The following is a 20,930-nucleotide window of genomic DNA, read 5'->3' as shown; positions in this document are numbered from 1 at the left end:
GTGCGTAGGAGTACAGCATTGGATCCGGCCAGTGGGTTCTAAGAAGCCCAAAGGTGTCACCTCTGGCCTGAAACCCTTCATTTCCTGCTTCCTCTCTCCGTCTTGACCTACTATGGTAATCAAAGAGGTCAGGAGTCACAATAGTGCCTCTGTGAACACTGTTGAGCCTCTGTCAGGTGTCCCGGCCCCTGAGTGATCAGTGAAAGCGGGTCCTCCTACTGAGCCACGTTGGACATGTAGCATGAGTGAGGAAAAAACATTTTTTGTTTGTGTTAAGCCACTGAGATCTGAGTGTTTCTTACAATGCGGCATGGGCTGGGTTATACGGATGCAGGGAACAAAGCCGACTCTGCCTTTTTAGTAATAGCTAACACTGCTGACTGTCACTTTCTAGTCCAGGCTCTGTACTTTAAGTTCTATGTGCATTATCTAATATCTCACAATAACCTTCTGAGATAGATGATAGTATTATCATATGTTATATGACATATGTGATACATACGTATACCATATGTATCTCTTTTATATAGATATCATCTACTATATAGTGATATAATGTGCAAGGTTTCTAACTTTCCTCTGGTTATGCTAAAAGTACTGTCTCTTGTTCTAGCTAAGGCTGGTCCCTCCACATGAGATCTGGATGCTATCTCTTCCTTATATTATTGGTGGTTCTTTCACACTCTTGAACCTGTGTTTTCTCTCCTATTCCGTTTGCCCCTCAGCATTCTCAGGTCTCTCCAAAGTTAACAGAAGCCCTCCATCTACCCCCCTTCCTCCTCCAAACACTATCTCCTGTTCTCTCCTATTCCATCTCCGTCTCCTATGTCTAAAGTGTTCACCTTCACTTGTCTATCTCAGCTTCTCCCACTCTCAACTCCAGTATTATTTCTTCCTCCATCACTGTACCAAACTCCTCTTTTCAGCACTTCTGATGATCCCTGCATTGTGAAATTCAGTGGACAGCCTTCACTTTACCTCATTTCTCAGCATCACGTGACACAACTGACCACACCCCTCCTGTCCAAACCCTGTTCTGTCCAGCCCTCCCTCTGTGCTTCTTCTCTCCTTTTCGGCTTCATTCTCTCTTGCTGGGCCATTAAATGTTGGCCTTCATCACCTCTCACCCCAGCNGCTACCTAGACCCATGCACCCCCAAATGTGTGCCTCTATCTGGGGCTTCTACTTGCCAGCTGGCTGCTCAGCTCGGCACCTCCAGTTGGATGGACGCCCTCCACCCCACCACTTTACTCCACCCTTCCGTTTCTTTCCTTGGTGTTCCCCATCTTGGTGAACGGCACCCCCCTTCCCCTATTTGCTTACGTTGGAAACCCTGGAGTAGAGCTACATCAATACCTTCTGGAGAGCTCGGCAGCAAAATGTGCTTTCTCTTTTTGAAATTAAAAAAAAAAAACCAACCCTAAAGCATATCATAACTAAAGTAAGTCTTTCGAAATTCTTATTTTCCCATAGTGACTATTACGATGCTTTCATAAAGAATATCTGCTTTTTCCCAACATAATTTAGGGCCCTCTGGCTGCTGTTGTAAGAGCTGTTTGGTAGCCCGGCACTGCCTGCGAGGAAAGAGTCAGACACCATTTCCTATTGATTCTACCTGCTGAGATATTTTCAAATCTGCCCGCCCCAGATTTGCCAGTACATCATCTGCCACGCCATGGTGACTGTTATCTGCACTAGCCTCTGAACCCTCCTCCTCGCTCCTGTTTACTCCCCACCGATCAGCCAGGCGGAATGCTCCCTGGAATACACATGGCTGATCCTGTGCTTCATTGCTTAAAACCCCTCGATGGCTTCCCATTGTCCTTAGGATAAAATCTCAGGTCCCTAACAGGCCCACTGTACCATGAGTCAGTGTTACGTCTTGGAGCTCCTAGAAAGAGCTACACTTTTTATGAGCCTTGGCCCACGATTTCCTTTCTGCCCAGAGCTCTCCCACCTCTCCTTGCTTCTCCTTCTTCAGTTCTTAGATTTAATGACGTTTCTTTAGAGAAGCATTTCTTAGCCTCTCACACCAGGTCAGTGCTCCCCCGTAAACACTTTCTTGGTAACTCCCACTTTGCTTTGAAAGTAAATGATTGTTTGTGGATTGCGTAGTGTAATCTCTCCTTCCCATTTTAATCAGACTCCCTGAGAAAGCCAATAACATGCTCTAGTACAGGCAAGATTCCTGAATCCAGCTTTGTTTATTTCTAGAGCCCATGGCCACGACCACTACGTGTACATACATTTACTCCTCCTGTAAGATGGCTTTGTGCCTCTTTGTTTTATGATGCATGGGAAACTAAAGTCTGACTGTAGAAAAATATAGCATCTCTGGATGAATCCTAAAGCAATGGTGTTCGGCTGTTGGTGAATCTCTTTGAGCATTCTCTGTCAGTAGCAGATTGCACACCTCAGCCGCCTTCTGTGGGAGTACAGAGGGGGACACTCAAAGCATAGGTTGGGCTGGCTAAGCTAGACCCCAGCTCTCCCCCATTGTATAATGTCCACATCCATAAAAGGGAGTAACATTAACTACTTTACAGGACTGCAGTAGGACTCATTCATTCAATAAAGATTTAATGAGCATCTAGTATATACAATGTCTCGATTTATATGCTGGGGATACGAATGCGTTTTGTGGATGTTTCACAGAATGCCTATTTCACGTGCAGTTATAGACGGTCACTTATTACTAGTATTATTACAGTTGTGTGTCGACGTTTGCCTGTGTCACACAGCCCGAGTGAGACCGCATGTGATATTTGCGTTGTCTGTCACCACTACCCTTAAGGGGTCCTGGCAGGGCCTGGATCTTCAAAGCATCACTGNCTTCCGGGAACGCGGCAGTTGCCGATGTCCGGGTTGTCGCAATGGGGAGCTGGGGGGCTTCTGCGGCCAGCGTTGGGGCCGAGAAGCTGCCATAGACCCCACCGAGTCTCCCCCTCGACCTTCCGGGTTCAGGCGCAGACTCTCCGCACCGCCTTCGGCATGGGNTTGTGTTTCTTCTCTTTCTTTTAAAACAAGCTTTCGACGAGTTTCTCGAAGGCAGGGGCAGTTTTTATCTCCCTGTAAACTTCTCAAAGTCGTCCTTCGAGGTCCCCGGGACCCAGTGGTGTATTGAATGCAGTAAAGAGTGGGTGACCAGGGGAGCGTGGGGTAAGAAATGATGTAGCGGGAGCTGTTATCGAGTGCTCGGCTAATACTTTTTCCCTGAATTCCAGAAATACATTTGACATTGTGACTCTGTACCACATGTATAGTGTAACAGAAATAGACGTTTAATGAAGCAGTGCTTATTCTAACCGCTTGGTATGCGCTCAGATCTTTTCTATAGTACAGCCCTTTAAAAATGATAATCGTGACCTACTAAATTGATTTTCTGACCCACTAATGGCTCAAGAACAAGAGTTTAGAATAACACTGGATTGCAGCAAAATCAGGCATTCACTGAGATAAATAAATATGTATTGCGTTTTCTGCCATGCTCTTGGCTCCTACATGATTAGATTCCTGACCTCCTGGACTTCACAGCCTAGTGAGAGACACTAGAGAGTAAACCAAATGACAATACTATCTCACGGGAGATACCAAAGGACACAGCAGAGCCACCAAACCCTGCCTTGCGGTGAGGCTATCAGGGCAGCTATCTGGGAAGCCAGAATAGGACAAAACAGTTAAAATTATTCATTTTAGAAAAACCCAGAAGCCTGTTCTAGAACCTGGCCTCTCAGATCTCAGTTATCAGTTAGAACTGTCACGCCTCACAATTGTTCTCAAAAGATTTGTCACAATGCCTAGTCTCTTGTATATTATTACATCTTGTTAATACTTATGCTTGCTATGTTTTACTTTTTGGTACCCATTAGTTTCTTTCTGTGTGATTATTCTTGAGATTTCCTCAAAATCTGGATCTGGCCACTGTGTGTGTGTGTGTGTGTGTTTGTTTAAATGGTTATTGGGAACTGGTAGGGATTTTTTGGTCTCCCTCCAAAATGGTACTGGACCAAAATAGTTTGTGAATACTATGCAGATCAGGTAGTATTCCTGACTTAATTTAAGAGCGTTATATCTCCACAGCCTGTATCCACAGGATGCTAATGATGAAACGATACTGTCCTGTTTTAAGGGTGGAGACAAGCCTTCAATGAGGGCGGGACCATGAGGTGTTAAGGAGCATTAACGGCGGCACAAATTCCATCAGGTCATTCCAGGGAGCAGATGGTCCATGTGGGGACAGCAGGACTTTTAGTAATGGAGAAATGCCGTGATTTTTAAAAATTATTTTACACCAGTAAATGAGTAATGAATATTTGATTTAGCAGATTTCATAAATAAAACTCGAATAAAGTCCGAGGAATAAGACCGAAGTAAGGTAGAAGGAGAGCCGTAAACAGTGCTGGAGTGGAAGCAAAGAGGTCAGGAGACACGGAATCGGTACAGCTAAATTACTGAAAACGTGTTTTAGTAACAGGCAACATAGTAACAGTTGTAAAATAGAAACTGTCGTATGTTTTTGCAGATTCGGGTGCTGTGTTTACATTTGGAAAAACCAAATTTGCTGAAAATATTCCCAGCAAATTCTGGTTTAAACATGATATACCTATAATTCTTTCATGTGGAAATGAAAACACTGCAGTTATTACAGGTTAGTATTGAAATCCTAAATGTATCTCAGAGATTTGCTGTGTTTGAAACATGTTGAATACATATTTTGCTTTACCAGAAGCGTGTTTTTCCCTTTTACCAAAGAATTCTTGATAATTCTATTCATCAAGAGTGTTTGAAATTTTAAATTCCCTGAGTATATTTAAATATGATTTTCCATACACACTACTTTCTTGGAATAAATTTATTTTAATGTATCTGTGTCATCAAAAGTGATTACTGTATAATCTTGGAAACTTTCTACACCTAACAGAATCTGGTAACCTGTAGATGGACAGTTAAAACAATTCATTTTATTTATTTTTTAATTTTTTAAAATAATTTTTTTAAACTTATTTTTTGAGAGAGAGAGAGAGAATGAGTGGAGGAGGGGCAGAGAGAGAGGGAGACACAGAATCCGAAGCAGGCTCCAGGCTCTGAGTTGTCAGCACAGAGCCTGACGCAGGGCTCGAACTCACGAACCGTGAGATCATGACCTGAGCTGAAGTCGGAGGCTTAACCGACTGAGTTACCGAGGCGCCCCTAAAATAATTCATTTTAACCTGGGCAAGGTAACCGGTTTCAACATGGAAAAGCAGTACAATTCTTAAGTATAGCTTTTTTTATTGCTTTGTGATGACTTCATCTCCCATCACTTTATGTTGGAAAGGCTTCACTTTCTTATGTCTTTTTTTCTTCCCCCCAGGAAATAATAAACTTTACATGTTTGGCAGTAACAACTGGGGCCAGTTAGGATTAGGATCCAGGTCAACTGTTAGCAAGCCAACGTGTGTCAAAGGTTTGGGGTCTTTTCTTTTTTATTGCTTGAAATACTTAAGCTACCTACAGTACTTTTATGCTGATTGTGACGTTCTTTAATATCATGTTACAAATAATAAAGCCTTTAGTTCTTTTATTCTCCAGTATTTACTTGACTATTACTGGTATTTAACTTTATTTTTCATTTGATATTCTGAACTACTTTTATATGTTAGGGTCTAAGCATCACGTTGATTTTAAACCCAAAGACCACAAAGGAAGTAATGATTCTTCAGTATTGCACTTGAATATCCTTTTATTTTGCCTGTTTGTAAACCTCAAATATTACTGTTACTGTATATACAAAGAACGAGCAATACAATATATTAGAGTCTTGAGCTCTGTCTCATTTGTTACGATTTGTAGACATCATGGTTTTATGTAACTGCTGGCTTTAGAAGTCCTACCTTACCCTGCTGTATATAGTGAGTAGATGTGCTGAGCGGGACATCGGGACTAGGCATTGATTACTCCTAGCGTTTTTACAAGAACAGGACAAACTAATTTAAATCAGGACTGTCCCGGAAAACGTGGGTGTATCACACCTTTACAAAGCTTTCATGGCATTATGTGCAAAGCTTCTGTTTGGTCATGACCTGTGGACATCAGCTAAGCCTGAGGGATGATGGAGATTCCCTGGGATGTGACCAGAGCAGTGTTCTTTAACTTCCTAGCCACATGTTTAATTTCACAGTATTCCACTTGGTCAAAAAGCATTGATGGAGCACAGTCTCCTAAACCCTGGGTTTATTCACAGCCCTCATGATCTTTACTCTCAACTGTCTGACAGATGAGGTGACAGCATTGTCCAGACTGTGAGATCCTTGACACCAGAGGCTCTGTCCTGGTGATCTTTGCAGCCCCTCTGCTGCGCACTTAGGAGATATTCTGTAAATCTTTTTTGAATATGTAAATGAGTGAGTGAAGGACTTTAACATGGGTGTATGCCTGTGACCATGGGACTTGGAGCATCTCATCGTGTGCGGTAGAAGGCAAGCTTGACGGCAGATTAGGGAATGGCTGAGGTTGGCGAGGAGGCATCCTAACAGCGCAGTGGACCTCAGTACTTACTAAGTACCTGCCGAGTTTTAAAAAATATGCAGATGCCTGGGCCGCACCTCAGACCTACTGGTGTAAGTTCTCCAGGGGCGGGCTGAGCTGTCTGCATTCTCAAAGCTCCGCTGGTTACTGTGATGCACCGCCAGTCCTGAATTGTTCATTAGTCAGCACCTACTGGGGAGTCAGCAGGCCGGGGTTTAAATCTCACTTCTGCTTAGTTACCCTTGGACCTGGGTTATTTATCATTTTCATAACCATAAAAGAGTTTAATTGTCCTGTCTTTTTATATTTTTAGCTTTAAAACCTGAAAAAGTGAAATTCGCTGCCTGTGGAAGGAACCACACCCTAGTCTCAACAGGTGTAGTATTCAATCTGTACGCCTTCCTGCCGGATCTGAGGACTGAGGTTGCGCCCCAGTAACGTTTGTGACTTTGTAAAATTGATAGAAATGGCACCTTGGCAACAGTAAGATTAGGGTTTTTAAAAACGTAAATGGTTAGCACACTTGTTTGCCTTTGAAAATATGTAGATCAATGTTAAATGACTGAAGAAAATCTTTTCTTAGATTGTCAAGGGGCGGCATCTCCTGTCCTGCACTTCCCTCTTTTCTGAGGGTGAGTGGGAGCCGTCCCCAAAAGGCTATTGATGTGAGCACAATTCCAGTGAAAATCCAAACTGTGTGTGTGTGTGTGTGCGCGCGCACAAACTGACAAGATGATTCTAAAGTTTATATGGAAAAGCACAGGACGTAGAATAGCCAAAACAGTTTTGAAAAGAACAAAATTGGAGGACTAGCACTATTGATTTCAAGACCTGTAGAGCCACAGTAATCAAGACAGTGGGCTACTTGCAAAAAGAGGGACAGTGAGTCACGGGACAAAACAGAGTCCAGAAGTAGACCCACATGCGTGTGCCCAACTAACGTTTGACAAAGGGGCCAGGGCAACCCAATGGGGAGAGAGTCATCCTTTCGAAGAAATGCTGCAAGAGCAAATGGAAACTCAGGCACCCATCACCCAGCCGCCTTTCCTGCCTCCCTTCCTCCCCACACCTTCCGTGTTCAGGTTATTCTCACTGCCTCCAGCTGCTCCTCAGCTCTGTGCCCTCATTCATACATCTTCCTCACTGAAATGTCTTTCTCTTATTCAGGTTTGTACCTTTTAAGATCCGGTATAAGTCTTCTTCCATGGAACTTTCTGTGGCTATTCAACTTTGACTCATACAGCTCTCTGAACTGCTTTAGCATTCCACCAGCTCTCATTCACGCCATATGTGTTAATTGTGTGGTCCAATTCCACTTGGCCTTCTAGTATGTTCCATTTGAAAGCTAGTCTTGGTTCCTCAGTTAGGTTTCATTTTTTTTTCTAAAATAATACATAACTAAATTTTTACTAATTCAGGCTTATTTTGCCCTTCGTTTCCCCTGTAATTTAATTTCATGTGCTTTTTTATGACTAATTTTTAATGCATGTAGGTTTTAAAAAATCTTCATTACTTTAGAGCTTACTGGCAATTTTTATTATCTAGGCATGATATACTTCATATTTAATTAATAAAGCAACAAGCATTTATATAGTACTTACAGTGAGCCAAGTGCTGTTCTAAGAATTTTATGTCAGCTAATTTAATCTTTATGACAACTCTGGGAAGTAGGCAGCATTTTTATCCCCGTTTTACAGATGAGGAAAATGAGCCACTGAGAGGTTAAGTACAGCGTGCTATAGCTCACACAGCTGCTAAGTGGCAAACCAGCAGTTACACCCAGGAAATCTGGCTCTCCAGTCCTTTCTCCTAAACCCAATACTATACTGCCTTCCTGTTTAGCTCGAAAATCAAAATAATTACACAGCATAGAGTTTTCATGTTTCTAATGATACTCTTTTTGGTTTTGCCTCATTTTACTTGTTACATATTATATCTTAACTTTAATGGGTATGGAAGTTAAAATTAATGAACCACATCTCTTAAAATGGTTGGATTTGGATTATAAATTAATTTGGAAATTACTTTCCTCTTTTTTTGCTCTGAATTAATAAAGTGCTACATTAGCAAGAAAATACATTCCTCACATTCTGCGCCTTTCAGTTGCTACTGAAGCTCTAGAGCTACTTAAGAAATCTCACAAAAATGTAGAACCTTGCTTGTTTTGCTTCAGTTTTGACAATGAATTGAAGTTCACCAAATTGTAGGATAATGTCAGCTTTCAGCTTTCTTCACTGTTAGCAGAGGAAATATCTGCTAACTGGCCCGTCTAATAAAGATGGTGACTATGGTATACTGATGTTTTCTTTTCTGTGTGCAGAAGGAGGCAAAGTGTATGCAACTGGAGGAAATAATGAAGGGCAGCTGGGACTTGGTGACACCGAACAGAGAAGCACTTTTCATCTAATTAGTTTTTTTACCTCCCAACATAAGATTAAACAGCTCTCTGCTGGATCTAACACTTNAAAATGGGATCCATTCCTTTCCTTTAGACCAGGTTATACCAACTTAGTAAACTGACGACAGCACTGCTGGTTTAATTTTCTTTCAGTAACTGTGTGTTTCCAGAAGACATTTAAAATCGAACTTTTAAGTCATGACATACATTACAATTGCGTGTTTATTTAGAGTCAGATGTAAACACACACTTAGCTGCTCTGCTGTCCATCTACTCCTTTAGATGTTCTTAAAGACTATCTTAATTTTATTCTGAAAGTTATACTTGCAGCTTTAATAAAGTTGCTGTCAGAAACATGGAAATGTACAGGATGTATGTTATTAAAATACAGTCTGTAATGCCCATTGTATCTCTCTGGCCTCTCTCTCACTCTCAAAAGCCCATTTGAGAAATGCCTTTAAAATTGGAGCCAAGATCTACCTGGTGCCTGTGAGGAGGCTGCCGATGGGCCTGTCGGCTCCAGTCGGCCAAGCCCGGGACGCCCCGCGCAGCTCCCGGCTGCCAGGAAGGCCGGGCTCGGAGCCCCAGCCCCTTGCCTTCAGCCCTGTCTGCCATCCACTTAGCGTTCCAAAGTCCTTCTTTTGGTTCTTATTCTCAGTTTTCCTTTTATTTGCCTTATTATTACACCACTTCAAAGATTTAAAAAAAAAATTAAATTAATGAAAAGACATAAGTCTTGAAAATTTCCTTTCTAAAGGATCACACCCAGCTTAACTTTTTCTTCCATCGAAACCCTTATCAGAAAGAACATAAGCAAACTTATTTCGGAGATGCTGTATGTCCTCATTCTCTGGAGCTGTGTTACATGTTTTCAAGTATAAATTATAAAAAAAATAGTGAAATAGATTTCTGTATATATTTTTTTGTCTTCCTTTAACACTTCACTTTCACACTGTTCTCAAGGGCGAGCGCCTCCAGGCCCTTTTTGACCTAGGGCTTGCCCAGAAGATGTCCAGTGGCGCTCACACTGTCATTCAGTTGCAGGCAGACTGCTTGGAAGGAAGAAACATTTTCTGTTTAGAGACAGTAAACTAAGAAAAGGTTATCGTAGGGAAGAAGATTCTGTCTTTGCTCATGAGATCAAAATATGGACATGATTTGCCTCACATTATTTTCTGTCCTTTAAGCTTCACAGAAGCATTTCATAATGGAAATTGAACTCTTAAGTAGCTAGTTTTTCAGTGCCTTAGTACTGCTTTTCTCTCAAACCATGTAGTTTTTCCAAATTAAAAAATCAGTGGTGTGTTGGAAATACAGTGACTTGATAGCCTTGCTACCTCTTAAACCCTTTTTTCCTCCTGTGTTTTCTTTATAGAGGACGGAGAGCTCTTTATGTGGGGTGACAATTCTGAAGGACAAATTGGGTTAAAAGATCTAACTAATGTGTGTGTCCCTCAGCAAGTGACCGTTGGGAAGCCTATCTCCTGGATATCCTGTGGATATTACCATTCAGCTTTTGTAACAAGTAAGATAGGACATTTTGGATTTATCATGGTCCCCCCATTTCAGAGTGTTTACTCAGTAGTAAAATGAGCCAACGTTCCACCGTTCTCTGGAAATGAGGCCGTGGCAGTCTATGTAATGAAATAATTTTGGTCTGTTTTGGGTCACAGTGTTTCCCCATTTTAATGATAAGAGTTTATCATTTCAAACTCATTCTGACATGTCAACTTCTTAGTGGATATCCGGTCTGTGAGAAAAACAAAACGTAGATGTTACAAACTCTTCTCAACTTTGGTTCTCAAACTTCTTGGATTCCTCGGCGTTCGAAATGAGACCTATGGGCCACTTTCCCCTGGGTGCACTCACCTGTGTGCTTTGACCTGCTCTACTCTTGTCCTGATAATTTGCTTTCATTTCAGCAAGGGAGTCCCAGGCTTTCAGTATGAGAACAGGGATATAGGGGAGATGGAAAAAGAAGATTGCTGAGGATGGGATATGATTTCCTTTGCTGGGACTCTGCTCCGTATCCACAATCTCTTCCTTTCCGGGGCTCCCTGGCAACCCTTTCTGCCTTAGTTAAAATATTTAGAATGTTATAATCTGCACCTACACTAGGAGTATTGGCGTATGATCCTTCCATCTTATTGGTGGTTTTTCTAAGCACAAAAACACCTAGAGAAAATATAGTTTCGTGGCCCCTCTTAGATATCTTGAAATCTTTGTTTTATACATTCACTCCTTTTTCCGTGCACCTTAGATTCAGATTTAGAACGTGCTGATTGACCCATCCCAGTGGCCCCCAGATCTACCAATGACTTGGTAGCATCATGGTACCAAGAGAGGGCAAACTCCAACTCACCTGGCATTGTTCACCACTGTATCAGTTTGTGTCTCTCGAACAAACTAATAATAATATCACCAAATGAGGGAGTGAGTGAATGAACAATGAGTTGTATTCCTTGGGGCAGTGCTACCTACCAACTTACTGGCGATTTCCAGGCTTCTAGGGTTGCTCTAGTCTGTGCTCACTTTATGAGACAAACAAAAACGCACATAAATGGAAAAGCAGTCCAAACAAAAACTCCAGGCAAAAGCATTGTCTTATACTTAGATTTTAATAAAAGGGCCAGATTCAGTGTTATGACCAAACTCTGCTTCTACCAGTAGGAAAACAAGGGGAGTTGCTCATCGTAACCAGCAGGCATTACACGGAGCTTTTTTTGTTTTGTTTTTATGCCTTTTTAAAAACAGCTTTATTGAGTGGANAGCCAATAATTACCAGAGGGGAGGTGTGGGGGGCAGATGGGTGAAAGAGGGGAAGGGGATTAAGGTGTGCAGTTGTTGTGATGAGCGCCGGGTGATGTATGGAAGTTTTGACTCCCTATATAGTACACCTGAAACTAATACAACACTACGTTGATTAGAATGGAAAAAAAAAAAATTTTTAAGTCAACATATAGCTCCCGTACCATACAGATTTATTACAGCGAAGGATATAGAGCAGTAACAGCTGGAGAATACACTCCCTAGTCCTTCCTCTTCTGAGGCTGCATAGGACATGCTTTCTCTTTGGCGGTGAACTACAGGGATGTGTGTGTGATGTCCCTGCCCAGAGAAGCCCACTGTATTCTCAGGGTCTTAGGCTTCTTTGTGGGGGGCTGGCTGTGTAGGAATAACCTTCTAGCAAGTAGTCACAGCAACTGAAACTCAGGTCCCTCGACAATGAAACCAGGTGCCCTAAGGACCCAAGCTGCCATAACTCAGTGCTCCAGGCATACAAAACAAAAATATCAAGCCCTAATGTGAAGAGCACTCCAAGGGCCACGTTCCGGGGGGTTGGTCAGTATTCAATCATGGTTCTCTTGAACACATGCAAGTAATAAGCAATCAGGTGTACTGCTCCCTCTTTCCTCACGCCATCGGTGATATGTTCCGTGTCAGATAACATTACATATCTACAAAGGTTTTTAAATTTCTGCCTTATAGAATTCAGTTATTATTATCCATTCACAGAAATGGATAAAAAAAAATGTACTTGCTTTCAGGAAGCTCATGGTCCTAGTGTGGTAAGTATAACAGAAGCAAGTCAATAGTATTAGTACGGACAAGACCATGACTAAACATCATGAGTTCCTAGATAAGAGAATCCTTCTGGAGAAAGTACCGTCTAATTCAGTAAAATCTGCTATCTTGAGGCTTACTCAGCCTATTTATTTCACACATAAATGAGTTTTTTAAAACAAATTTCATAAAAACATTTAACAAGTGTTCGTTAAATATTTCACATACTGGACACTGCTAGGTTCTTGGAATACCAAAGTGAACAAGACAAATCCGTGTCCTTATGTGGGCTTAACGTCTAGTCATTTCGCTTTACTCAAAGTAAATGGAAGTAAGACGGTCTTCTCTATGTTTTGTGAAAGAGCTAAAATCTTTCTAGCTCATCAGTAGTGGATGGTTGTGAATTCATGAACATTTTGGATTTGAATAATCAAAGGGCAAAGAAAACCTTTGCTTTATTGCCTTACCACACAGTAAAAATATCTCAAGAAGGGTTAAATTATCAATTTGTCATTGTCTGCATTTTTAGTTGAACATGAGAACGTGTGCCCCAAAGACCAGTGTTTTGTACGTACGTCTGTCGTCACTGACTACTTTTCTTTTCCTTCGATAGCGGAGGGAAAACTGTACACGTTTGGAGAACCAGAGAGTGGGAAGTTAGGTCTTCCCAATCAGCTGCTTTGCAACCACAGGATGCCCCAGGCAGTGCCCGGAATTCCTGAGAAGGTGGTGCAGGTAGCTTGCGGTGGAGGGCACACTGTGGTTCTCACAGGTACGTGGGGAGCCTGCTGCTCCGTTCCCAACTTTCTGTGGTGGCTAATGAAAAAAACCATTTACGTTTGTTTTCTTGTCATAAGAAAGCTTCACATCTGACCCACCCTTTCCACAGATTTTCAAGTCTGTAATACAGTATCGTTATCTCAAGGCACAATGTTGCACAGCCATCTCTAGAACTTACCCCGTGTAGCTGAAACTTAATACCCGTTGATAAGCTGCAACCCTTTCCCCATCCCAACCCCAGCAACCACCATTCTAATCTGTGCTTCTATGAGCTTGAACGTCTAAGATACCTCACATAGGCTGGCCTTGCATCTGGTTTTCATTAGGATCCCCATCTTTGATTTCCATAGTTCATACACGTTCCTGGCCTGTGGAGGAAATTTGTAAGTAGAAAAAAATGAATCTTGTTGAATTATTTTTGCTGACATGATGGACATTTTCATGATCTTAACACCCTTAACGGCAGTGGTTAACATTGTTTTTAGCTTGTTTTCAAGGACAAACCGTTTTCCTCATTTGTGTGTGTGTGTGTGTGTGTATGTATGTATGTGTATAGTCTATATTTATCTAAAATTGACATTATTTTTCCTGAAGTATTTTCTTTTTCCTGTTCATGCAATTTTCTACATATCATTGGTGTTCTTTGTGATATTCACAATGTAAAAGGTGGTAATTTCTTTGTGGTTTTTGGGTTCTGTTGTAGTAATTCGTCAAAACGTGTTAAGATTTTAAATTCTAGATAATAGAAGAAAGTTAGAGGCTTAATAGCAATGTCACTTGTGGCTTCCGAATTTTGTATTTGGTATGACATGTCACTTTTCAGGATCCTAGTCAGTCCGGTGAAATATATGTGCTACTTGATAATACGCTACTAAATTGCTGCCCCTAAATTTGTTCAGCATCAGATTCTTTAAGACGAATAGTACACAGATAATATAGTCAGTGAGTTATTATGGGTTCTTTTTGGTCAAAAAGAAGTGAAGTTTCTGAAGTTACCACTTAATCTTCAGTAACCCAAAGTTAGCAGCATTCTAGACAAATTTTGAATGATATCCAATTCTTAGATGATATGCTTAACATTGCAAGGTGATTGAGCGACTTTTTACCTTTAGATTTCCCTCCCTTCTATCACTTTGCCTTGACTTTTGTTCTAGTCCCGGTCATGCTTAGTAAGCTGTGGTTTTCCAGAATTACAGTGCCCAGATGGGGTCTTTTTTCCAAGTTAGCAATAACTTTTTTCCAAGATCTCCACTCTAAATTTCGGAAGTAATTCTGGGGTTTAAGATTTCTTTGAATTTCTGCCAACAAAATGAATTTTCATATATTTTTCNGGTGGCTCGGTCATTTAAGCATCCAGCCTTTGATTTCAGTTCAGCTTGTGAGTCATGAGAGTGAGCCCCACGTGTGGCTTCGTGCTGGACATGGAGCCTGCTTGAGATTCTCTGTCTCTCCCTCTCCCTCTCCATGCCCCTACCCCATGCACATGCTCTCTCTTTCTCCCTCAAACAAACAAACAAAAAGATTTATTCTAGGAATTAAACTTTGAAATTAATCTTTGTAAATTATCTGAAATGTATTCTATAGGGAAAAATACAACTTATTCTTTATATGTCATATATTTTCTATAGTTTATACAAAGATTATAGATAGAATTTATTAGGAGATTGAAGCTTATTCTAAAGGAGACAAATATGAATTATATAATATGTCATTCAACCATATATTATAAAATACCATTATATAAAACGAGCACCCATATAATCTATAATACTCTTAATTATACTTAAAATTTTTAAATGTCCTGAAGTGTGATGTTTTCTTGCAGTATTATAGAAATTTATCTTTTTGTGGATTTAATTTTGAAGTTAAAAACTATGCTGCCAGAAATTGTTCTCTCTAGATTTTTGTAGCCTTTGGGATCTCACGAGCAGTAAAGTATTTAAAATTTTTAATTTTGTGAAAAGAGTAAGAGGACCGACAGAGGCATCTGAGTGGCTCAGTTGGTTAAGCATCCGACTTCAGCTCAGGTCATGATCTCACGGTTCGTAGGTTTGAGCCCCACGTCGGGCTCTGTGCTGACAGCTCAGAGCCTGGAGCCTGCTTTGGATTCTCGGTCTCCCTCTCTCTCTGCCCCTCCTCCGCTTGCAGTCTGTCTCTTTCTCTCTCAAAAATAAATAAACATTAAAAAAAAATTTTTTAAAAGAATATGAGGACCAACAGATACTGGCCATCTTCTCATTTGCATTGGCTAAATATGGACATTGCATAAAAAATACAAGCTTTCCACCATTATATCATAAATAAGGGGCATTTCAAAACAAATATTCATAAACTCTCAATTCTACTGTAAAACACACCCTCTTAAATATATGCATTGATCTGTATGGAAAAGTCACTACTTTACCTGTTTTTCACGTATCTCCATGGACCTGTCAGAGCTTTATTATGATCCAGCCCAGGTGAGAAGCCTGTATCCTGGAGTACAGTGTGGACAGAGATGTGTAGTCCTAACTGATGAAGAAATGGACCTGAAGCATGTATTGATTATTGTTGACTAAGTACTAAATTGAATACTTAAGAGTTACAGAGCACTGTGCAAGACCTTAAAGGAAAGAATAGCTAACCATCCATTGCAGATCATTCCCTTCACTAAAAGAAAGGGCTTGGATTAGGTGATTCTATGGGGGGCCCTCCCTAGCATTAGCATTGTTTTACCTTTTGTCTGTAACCCTGACCTTAAAAGCTGTTTTGGTATAATTCATTAAAATACTTTAAAGATAATTTAAATTAGTTCATTGTTGATGAATTTATTTAAAGCATAATATTTCTACATTGACTGTAGTAGGTTAGAAAATACAACAACTGGTTGTAGCGACGGTATGATTAGTTTCTCCTTAGACTCAGGGAGACAGTGGACTCCTGTTGAGAAAGTGTCAGCCCGGAACTCGGGATGCACCGAGTGAGGCAGAGTGATAGATGTAATCTGGTCTGTTGTCCACAGCCTTCCCCACAGACGAGGAAGTCCTGCTTATAACATGGGGTCCACAGTGAAGTCTGGATCCCAAGGAAAGTCAGAATTTACCTTAACTTCTCTAGATTATGTTTGGACAAACTCAGGATCTCTACAGGGCAACAAGTTACTAGTCATGTGATCAAGTGTATTCCGAGAAATCAGAATAATATTGATATGAAGCCGACTAATAAAATGGGTTTTCCTAATAGGGTATTATTAATCAGCATCGAATTACATTGTTCAATGTTACAAAGGCGATATGACCAAAAACATATTAGTTGCTATATGTAACATCCTTAAGTAAAAGAGTCATTTTTTAAAAAATGGAAACTATTTTCACTGCTAATCATTCAAGTACTTGAGAGTGAGCCCAACAAGGTCAAGAGCAAAACTTCTGTAGCCTGATTCAGGCTGCCAGAATGGCGTCATTTCCCAGGCTCATCTCAGACAGCCCACGCAAACTAGAGTAATTCTTGGCCAGCTAGAGATAGGCACTTGGTGTTTTACATTTATTTTTGAGAGAGAGAGCCAGACAGAGTGCGAGCAGGGGAGGGGCAGAGAGAGAGTGAGACACAGAATCCGAAGCAGGCTCTGGCTCTGAGCAGTCAGCACAGAGCCCAGCACAGGGCTCAAACTCAACTGTGAGTTCATGACCTGAGATCATGACCTGAGCAGAAGTGGGATGCTTAAGGGACTGAGGCTCCCAGGGGTCCTGGTGACTTGTAATTCTCATGCAAATTCTGCTCTGAAATTGTTTTACAAAATAGCTTATTCTGTTAAACTCCTTCTGAAAAGTAAGAAGTTTTTCTATAGACAGCACTACTCATTTTTTTTTTATTTTAAGGCAATGAAAAGAATTAGCTTAATGACAACTGATGCAATTTTTAAAGAGCTGAGTGCTAATTATAGGGACGTGTTAGGTAGTTCACTGACTTTTGTGTCTTTAGCAATTCTTTTTATGGTTATATGTAAAAGATAAAACCAGGCCTATGCTATAACTTTTAGAATTGTGTGCCTTGTCATTTTTCTCTGCCTTTGTCATTGAGAATGTGTATTGGGTGTTCTTATATGGATATTTCAGAGACACTTAATTCTCATCATAAAAGTTTGAATGTGACAGTTTTTGTAGCTATAATGGTGCCAGCGTCTGCTTCTCTGCGATCCTTTTCTTATATTTGCTCGTTCCCTTTCAGAGAAAGCCGTGTATACCTTTGGACTGGGACAGTTTGGTCAGCTGGGTCTTGGTACTTTTCTTTTTGAAACTTCAGTACCCACAGTCATTGAGCAAATTAAGGATCAGAAAATAAGTTCTATTTCCTGTGGAGAAAATCACACAGCTCTGATAACAGGTACATATGAGAATTTCTGTTACATAGTTCTAGAACTGGGTATGCTTTAGTACAAAATAAAAACTATGTGGAACAAATGTATCTAACTTAGGCAAAGGAATCAATAACTGAGACAATGAAAGCTCTTGTTTAACATGCCAAAGTGTGAAGCTGTAAACTCTTTTTTAATATTGGTTCAACTTAAAATCAGTGTAAATGATCCAAAGATTTAGAACCTCAAGACAAGTCAGTGCTGTCAGAGGTAAGACTGTAGAATTATACTTGGCAGAAAGCTGGAATCTTTTAGAAACTGCATCAGTTTGCAGGCTCTTAACTCCGCTCAGGACAGAGGGAAAAGTCTTACAAGAAAGAACTTACTTTAAAACAATCTCCATGTTCAGTTGGACACAGCTATATTCAGGCCAAGTCAGTTCCTATGAAGCTTTTGCCACAAGGAGGCGTTTTCAGGAGTGCCTCTGCTACTTTCTCCACAGTGATGAAAGGGTGCCTCAAAGGCCACTAAGTGGACACCTGAGTCCTCGAGATCTTCCGCTCTGTACTTTCTCCATTATCCATGGAGATACTGCTTTGCACCTACTTCTCAACCGTAGAAACTATGTGCTGCTAATACGGACTCAATATAAGATTCTCCTCTAGAAATGACTGCCTCCCTTTACCTGTAGATAATTGATATACTCCACAATTGTAATTGCTCTGGAATGAAAAGCTCTGTAATTTCACTATTTCCAGCTCACATTTCTATCTGAAAATGAAGTGAGCATAAAAAGGCAGAAATCATACAGTGTTTTGAAATAAACCAGATAGTGGTATTTCCATATTTGTTTCCTTCTTTCTAAAAAAGCTACTGCTAAATGGAGCTCATCTCATGGTACCTAGTTGGGGGAACTAGTAATCTGCAAATACGATGTACTACCATACACTGTTCCTTCTTCCCCAAAGAGCCTTTCAGAAAGAACTACCTGCCCATTTTCAAGTATCGATGTCCTTGTCAATGTAGCATGAAAGAGAACTATATAGGACATAAAGAATTATTATTCATATGTATCCCTTACTGCAGGCTCTTAATGTCCATTTCACTGTCCTTATTGCTGTTTTTCATCAACTCTAAATTGCCATTGATGGTAAATACATAGTTTTTATGGATCATCTAACATACAGTTAGATTATTTGGTTAAACTTTGATACTACCTTTCCTCCTGATGGAAGAAGTCATAGCCCAAATAATTGAACATTAAGTTGGTTTGCCTGTTTGCTCATGAAGCCTCCTCAGGGGAGAGGTGTTATGCATTGTTTTTCTTCCAGGACTAGTGAGAGGTGTGCAGTGAGTTATCTGTAGCTTCTTGCCAGTTCCCCATTATGTAGCCAGCGGCTTATGTTTTAAACAGCTCTCAAGCTGGAAGTACAATCAGGTAGCTTGGATCAGAGTTTATTTTTTCTGGCTATAGATCATCAAGTTAAAACACAAAGCCTAAAAAGCACTTTGGATAAGGAACTAAGGAGTCCAAAGAAGAAGAAGAAGGGAAAAGGATGATAAGGAGTGTATCTAAAGGAAGGAAATTAGCTAATATTAAGTATTATTACAAGAGTCTAAGTTTGGGGTCTAAATGCTGGTTATTGCCTATTTATGGGGAATCTGTCTTTTGTATTAATTTTTGAACTTGACACTTTACTGCATAATGTTATTATTTCTCATCACTTTTCATTTAGTTCTCTTGAATTTTCTTAGGATGACATTACTTTGCCATCTTAACTAGAAGTTCCCAAATGAGATCTTACCATGTCCTAGCTCAAAACCGTTCATTCACTTTGTTGCCCTTAAGACAGAGTTTACAAATTCTTAATACGAACTAATAGGATCCTCTGTGGTGTGGTTTCTTCTAACCTCTTCAGACTTACCTCCTACCACTTGTTGCCTTTCAGCTTCTTGACTGTGTTACACTTTCTCTTGATTCAGAGCCTTCAGATGTGCTCCTTTCTTCCAGCTAAAACCCTAATTGTCCTTTAGGTTTCACTTTGAAAGCCCTTCCTAACCCCCACACTAGAAGGAAATCCCCTCCTATGCACCCAGCCTGGCCCCCGTTCCTTCTGCTTCCACGGCATTTTCCCCCACCAAAGGGAGAAGATGTGAAGGAGGGCTTGAGAAGAGGAGTGAAGGTTCAGAATAGCTGCTGTGGCAGTGGGTTAACTGGACAGAAGCAGCCAGGTGGTTCCTCATTGTCATGGGCCCAGCTACGGAGGGGTCCTCAGTTATTGGCATAGGGACCAGTCCGCCTGGTTGGTTTATGGCACATCCTTCAGTGGCATTCTGCCACCCAGGAGCTGAATTAGTAAGAGAGACAGTTGGATCGATCTAAGCCAGTAGTTCTCCACTGGTGGTGATTTTATCCCCCTGGGACACGTGACAGTGTCCGGAGACATTTTTTACTGTCCCAACTGCAGAGGCAGGGTGTTTTCTGGACATTTAGTAGGTAGAAGCCATGGATGCTGCTAAACACCCACAAAGCATAGGATGGACTGCACAGCCAAGAATTCTCTGACACCAGATGTCAGTAGTGCCAAGGTTGAGAAGCCCTGATGTAATCAATGAGCTGAGGGGGAAAAAATAGATTGTATTGTAACATAGGGGATCAGAATACAAAAATCTCCTTCCCCTTGAGAATCTGGTGTCCTTCACAAGAGCACTTACACTGGGTTGCTGCTGTTGCACACAGTGCCTCGCACGACCAGCTTCAAATTCACAAACCGCCACGGGCTTAGTGATTTTTCTCAGAGTATCTATTGCCTCACGTTACGTGCAGGACCACAGAGGCCACATAGGGTGTAGAAATAGTGAATCAGAGTAAAATCGGTACAGAATTTGAGGGAAAAATCACAATCGCAATGTAAGTAAATATACTTGTCTATTTACAAGTAGATCCATATAAGTAAGACTTTTATAATCCTTTCTCTCTTTTTTTGCATTTTAGATATAGGTCTTCTGTATACTTGTGGAGATGGTCGATATGGAAAATTAGGCCTCGGACTGGAGAACTTTACCAATCAGTTCACTCCCACTTTGTGTTCTCATTTTTTGAGATTTATAGTTCAGTTGGTAAGGGCACCACATTTGCCTGTTTACATTTTCATATTCCAGTATTTGAGTTTTGGTATTTCATAGAAGCTGAGTAATTTTATATTTGTATAAAAGAATACCATGGCTATGTCTAATCAGTATACTCGTTTCCTAAAAGCTAAACGTCAGACATCGTGCCACTTGGAAGATCTGTCCCTTTCCTACTTGCCCTCCTTTCCGCATCTTCCTTTTCGCCCTGATCGGGAC

The 20,930-nt window shown here is 40.8% G+C and overlaps 1 protein-coding gene across 1 annotated transcript in view; it reads left to right on the top strand.

The window, feature by feature from the left end:
* The first annotated feature begins 237 nt into the window (after positions 1 to 237).
* LOC144232367 (X-linked retinitis pigmentosa GTPase regulator-like) overlaps positions 238 to 20,930 on the top strand; it is a 53,499-nt gene continuing 32,806 nt past the window's right edge. Inside the window, exons 1-9 of the mRNA XM_077765202.1 lie at positions 238 to 245; positions 4,523 to 4,648; positions 5,354 to 5,446; positions 6,821 to 6,883; positions 8,828 to 9,004; positions 10,281 to 10,430; positions 13,083 to 13,241; positions 17,456 to 17,611; positions 20,578 to 20,707. Coding sequence (XP_077621328.1) covers positions 242 to 245; positions 4,523 to 4,648; positions 5,354 to 5,446; positions 6,821 to 6,883; positions 8,828 to 9,004; positions 10,281 to 10,430; positions 13,083 to 13,241; positions 17,456 to 17,611; positions 20,578 to 20,707 — 1,058 coding nt within the window. The 5' untranslated portion in view covers positions 238 to 241. The remainder of the gene's footprint in view (positions 246 to 4,522; positions 4,649 to 5,353; positions 5,447 to 6,820; positions 6,884 to 8,827; positions 9,005 to 10,280; positions 10,431 to 13,082; positions 13,242 to 17,455; positions 17,612 to 20,577; positions 20,708 to 20,930) is intronic.

Source organism: Crocuta crocuta, unplaced genomic scaffold (assembly GCF_008692635.1).
Source record: "Crocuta crocuta isolate KB4526 unplaced genomic scaffold, BGI_CrCroc_1.0 scaffold301, whole genome shotgun sequence".
Lineage (NCBI taxonomy): Eukaryota > Metazoa > Chordata > Mammalia > Carnivora > Hyaenidae > Crocuta > Crocuta crocuta.
This window is presented reverse-complemented; position numbering and strand designations above follow the sequence as displayed.